The following is a 5,004-nucleotide window of genomic DNA, read 5'->3' as shown; positions in this document are numbered from 1 at the left end:
CCAAAATCCAATCTGTTTTATAAAGGCTTTTAAATTAATTAAATGGCGAGGACAGAGGTAGACAGAGAGAGAGAGAGAGAGAGAGAGAGGGAGAGAGAGAGGTTCATTCCACTGGTTCACTTACCAAATGCCCATAAGGGACGGGTGGGGGGAACAAAGTTGGGATCCAAAATGAAATCTAGGTCTTTCACATTGGTGGCATGAACCCAACTGCTTAGCCCACCACTGGTGCCTAACAAAATCTACATTAGTAGGAAGCTGGAGTCAAGAGCTGTAGGCACACAATGAATCCAGGTACTACAACATAGAATGAGGGCATCTTAATTGGTGTCTTAACCAGGCACATTAGCGGGGAGCTGGATAGAAAGTAGAGCAGCTGGGAATGAACCAGTGCCCATGTGGGATGTCAATGTCACAGGTGGCAGCTTAACCTACTATGCCACAATGCCAACACTCGACCCCCACCTCTTGAACACATCCATCAACATCAACCCTTTTCCATTCCAGGTAGATTTTGTGTTACAGGAGCAGGACAGTGGTGAAGGAGGGTAAGGTAACAATTTGAGTTTATCAGCCACATTTTTAACAAGCCTTGTTAGGAAGAGAAAATATGAATTAACCAATCTGCACATCACTCCCTTTGAAGACAGATTGTTTTTCAGTCATGACAATTCTGCTTCTCCCACACATTCCTACTCTTCCAACCCTTGCGAGATCTAAGAGCATCTTGCATCAGATGAAATACTTTTGGTTGAAAATTATCAAAATCAAATTAAAAATTATTTCAGTTTTACAGGGGGGACTTACAGACTTCTGTACCTGAAATCTCAGAAATAATTTGGGTTTAAAATATCATTGATTTGGGGTTTTGTGGGGCACCAGAAGTTTTGATTTTCTCTTTTTCTATAGTCTGCTTTTGTAAGGTTTGCTACATGAATCCCTTTTGTAGCTCACCCTGCAGTTATTAACTTTCCCTGTCTGATTTGAAAGTTTCCAGAGACTTAAAATTTCCACATGTTGTATTAGTAAGGTTTTCTTTACTTAAAAAAAATTTTAAAGATTTTTATTTATTTGAAAGGCAGAGTTACAGAAACAAAGAGAGAAAGAGAGAGCGAGCTAGCTTCCATTTGCTGGTTCACTCCACCAAATGGCTTCAAGGGATAGGGCGGGGCCAGGCTGAAACCAGGAGTCCAGAACTTCTTCTAGGTTCTCCACGTGGGAGCAGGACTCCAAGCACTTGGACCACCTTCTGCTGCTTCCACAGGCACATTAGCAGGGAAGTGAATTGGAAGAGGAGCAGCCCAGACTCCAACCGGCGCTCATATGTAATGCCAGCACAGGCGCCACAGGTAGCAGATTTACTCGTTATGTGACAGTGCTGGCCCACAACTTTTCCTTCCTTTAACTACAATACCCAACAGGAGCTTCTTGGCAAGGGTTTGTTTTGGCTTACAATTTGGAGGAATGGGGTGGTCACGTTAGTCTGGCTTCTGGTAGAGGCCGACCAAGTCAGACTAGTGTAGAGGGCTGATCACATGGTAAGACATGAAGAAGAGAGAGCACCTAGGCTGAACTTGGCTTCAATAACCATCCCTTTCACAAGACTACCTTGACTTAAAGACCTCTGCAGCACCTCTCAGAGGCCACAGGGAATACATCAATCTTTAACATTAAGATTTGAGAATTTCAACATCTGCATGAATTCAATCCCTCTATTCAATCCCAAATCAAAATATTGTGCCTCTGGTTCCCCAAAACTAGTGCTCTTGTAGACAACATAAAATCATTTCATCAGCCAGGCAGATAACTAGGCAAGAGCAACTATGGAGAGGCCACAGGACCCTACTCTAGTTGTTGATGGTAACAGAAGCCTCAGGCATTCTTGCTCATTGCCCAAAAGATAGATAAGCACTGGAATTTATTCCTTGCCCTTGAATCTCAATTGGGTCTCACTCCCTATTGTCTTCATACCCACCTTGCATTTTTTTCCAGGTTCCCAAGGCCCTGCCCAGTTCCAGGAATTCACCTCTGTCTGTTTGCACTCTACCTTCGCCTTGATCCCTAACCATCCTAAAATATAAAAAAGGCTCCATCCCTGGGGTCCAGGGCCTTCTGCCACGTGTTCCCTCAATGTGCACTGTAGGACCCCAAAAATTGGTGTCCTATAGAGAGAGACCCCCAGAAGCACGAATTCCAGTCCAACCGATGCAATAAAAGCAAGAGGAAGTTTATTACATCTGCGCAGATGGGCCAACTCTAAGCACAACAACACTCTCTGGTGCAGTGTGAGAAGAGAGGCGGCAATCATCAACCGCACAGCGTATTTAAGATTGAAAACCACAATATTAGCATATCTCCATAGCATGACACAAAGAATCACAAGATAAACCACAGCATGACAAACCATCATAAGATGCATGACAAACTTCCAGGGTGAGGGGACAGAAGACCTTGAGTAGGCATAAACACGGGGTCATCATAACCAAAAACTCAACATAGCTCCTAAAATAATTATCACATGCTCCATTATCTCATAAAAGCATTAGCACATTCATCACATGTTACCAAATCAGCTAGCACAGTCATCACATATTACAAGGTCAGCTAAAGTCTAGTTATCTTAAACAAAATGCATTTTGCAAGCCAAAGCATTTTGCACAGAAGCAAAATATGCAGTTAGCTCAAGCAACTTCATTTTAACCCTTTCTATCTTAATTTTACATTCCAATTTAACCCCATCCTATCTTAATTTCACATTCCAATTTAACCCCGTCCTATCTTAATTTCACATTCCCCCCTTTTCTTTTGGACAAATTTTAATCTTAAAATTTAAGTGAAATTATGGGGATAAGTTATACCATTTGCACCGCAGCCAGCCATTAATATTAGATCCAAGGGGCAGGGACACTGTCGGTGCGAACAATGCAGGTGGGGCGGCGCCGGTTCAGTACGAGAATCAGCTGCTGCCGCTCCTGCTCCAGCTCCCTGACCTGTATCTTTAGTACCGCGTTTCTGAACTCCAGCCGCTCAAACTCCCGCTGCAGGGTCTCCGTGCGCTCCTTCCTCCGGGCCCACACCGCCTTGTTCTGTTCCAAGCGCCTTTTCCTCCGCTCCTCCTGTTCGTCGAGCTTACTTTTTACAGGTTGGGGCCTCTTGTCCAGGTTTACCTCGTCTTTCTCATGCTCCGCCTTCTTTACCACTTCTTTCTTTCTTAAGTCCTTGGTGGTGACCTCGGTGCTGATGTCCACGGCTGCGTCAGGCATGCCCAGCTTTATCTCCAGCAAGGGCACGATTATGGTCCCAATGCATTTCAGCTCCTTTACGATCAGAGCCGAGCCAGGCCGTCCGGTCAGGGGGTCTTGCCCTGGCAGAGAGCTCGTGGTCACAAAAGGGTCTGAAATCATAGCAGGCCGGCCAGGCACAGGATCTGAAACGAGTGTGGGAGCACAAAACTTTTTCTTTATCCTGCAACAAAGGAGGGGAGCCGGGTAGGAATACTAAACAGTCTTAAAGAGTCCCATCCCGAGCGGATTCCAAGAGCCACTCCCCTCAAGATAAGACTCTTAAAAGACCGTCCAGTTGTAGCTTTGGTGTTGTCCAAGTTTAAGCTGATAGGCGGCAGCCGGCCGCCTCCCCATGCGCCCACCAAATCCGCTGCCAGACACAGGTTTACAGGCACATCTCTGTGCCCTGCAGCAGATTCTATGAGCACAAAAGCAAGTCTACAGGGTAGGGGAAGTATGTTCCGCGGGATAGAAAAATTACACAAAGGCATCAGAATTTAAAAACAGAAAATACAACAGAGACAAAAACAGAAAGCACATCATACAAATTTGGATCAATACCCGGTGCCTGTTCAGCTGAATCGACCCAAATACTTTTACACACCCTCTTCGACTTACTGTAAACATTTTACCATTTTCATTCTAGTCTAAACTAGCCATCCGGATTTAGAAACCATGTCCTTTCCTTTAGCCCTTTTTACCAACGATACTCTTTTCTTTTATGTCCTTAACTTTTAATTTCTGTACTGACCAATGACAACAAATTTATAATAGCTTTCAAACACCTGCGCAGGATATCCAGCTCCTGCGTGAGCTGCCTCACGCGGCTGCGCAGCTGCTCATTTTCTGCCATGTACTGTTGCATCTCCAGGATGCGCCGCTTGGTCTTGTCCCTGCTCTTGCGCACGGCGATATTGTTGCGCTCCCGCCGCAGCCGGTATTCCAGGCTGTCCTTTACTTCCTCCTTGTCCTCCTGCGAGGGGTCAGCCGGGGAGGGCGCCTTGAGGGGGCTGTTGGGGGGCACGATGGTGGCCACGGGGGCCTCGGGGACGCCCAGGGGCTGGCCTGGTGCCGTCAGGGTTGGGGGCAGGTGCACAGGGGGCACAGTGGTGGCCAAGGGGGCCTCGGGGACACACAGGGGCTGGCCTGGTGCCGTCAAGGTCGGAGGCAGGTGCACAGCCATCTGCCCGCAGTGTGCCACCTGGTACTGCAGGGGATTATAGCTGCCCCGGCTGCCACCTCGGCTGCCCTCTGGCCCCCGGAGTTTCTCCCGGAGCTTCTCCTTCACAGCCCCAGTCCCAGGGTCGTTGTTAGGTGCCGACTCCATGCCAGAGAGGTCGGAGAGCAAAGCTGGGGACTGCTCCTCTTGGAAGCCTTCGAAGCCCCGGGAGGCGAACATTTAAGCAAAGCCTGGCGGGGTAGGGAAGTTGCAAAAGAATTACAACCGATCTACCGCGAGTGTGGGTTTCCATACGCAGTTTATATACAGAAGCCTGAACGCAGCGCAAGTCAGCACTGCCCAATTTGTTATAGTGCTGTGCCTGTCGCTGCATCCACGCCCCCGCATCCAGCCCAGACTAGATCAATTGGGAAAACAAATATAGTCTAACACCCATGGTATTATAATCCCCCAAATAAAAACCGTCGGCGACACCTCGACCCAGTCCCCAGTGCCAGATCTCCGTTATGGTCAAAACCTCCCCTAACTGAATAAAGCTTT

The 5,004-nt window shown here is 47.5% G+C and overlaps 1 protein-coding gene across 1 annotated transcript; it reads right to left on the bottom strand.

Moving 5' to 3' along the window:
- Positions 1–2,885: 2,885 nt before the first annotated feature.
- On the bottom strand, positions 2,886–3,404 carry LOC133757674 (jun dimerization protein 2-like). Its single transcript, XM_062188325.1, has one exon. It carries the CDS (start codon positions 3,402–3,404, stop codon positions 2,886–2,888), a length of 519 nt encoding a protein of 172 aa, XP_062044309.1.
- Between the last annotated feature and the right edge of the window lie 1,600 nt (positions 3,405–5,004).

This window comes from Lepus europaeus, chromosome 4 (assembly GCF_033115175.1).
Source record: "Lepus europaeus isolate LE1 chromosome 4, mLepTim1.pri, whole genome shotgun sequence".
Taxonomy (NCBI): domain Eukaryota; kingdom Metazoa; phylum Chordata; class Mammalia; order Lagomorpha; family Leporidae; genus Lepus; species Lepus europaeus.
The sequence above is the reverse complement of the archived record's forward strand: the minus strand, read 5'-3'. Positions and strand labels throughout refer to the sequence as shown.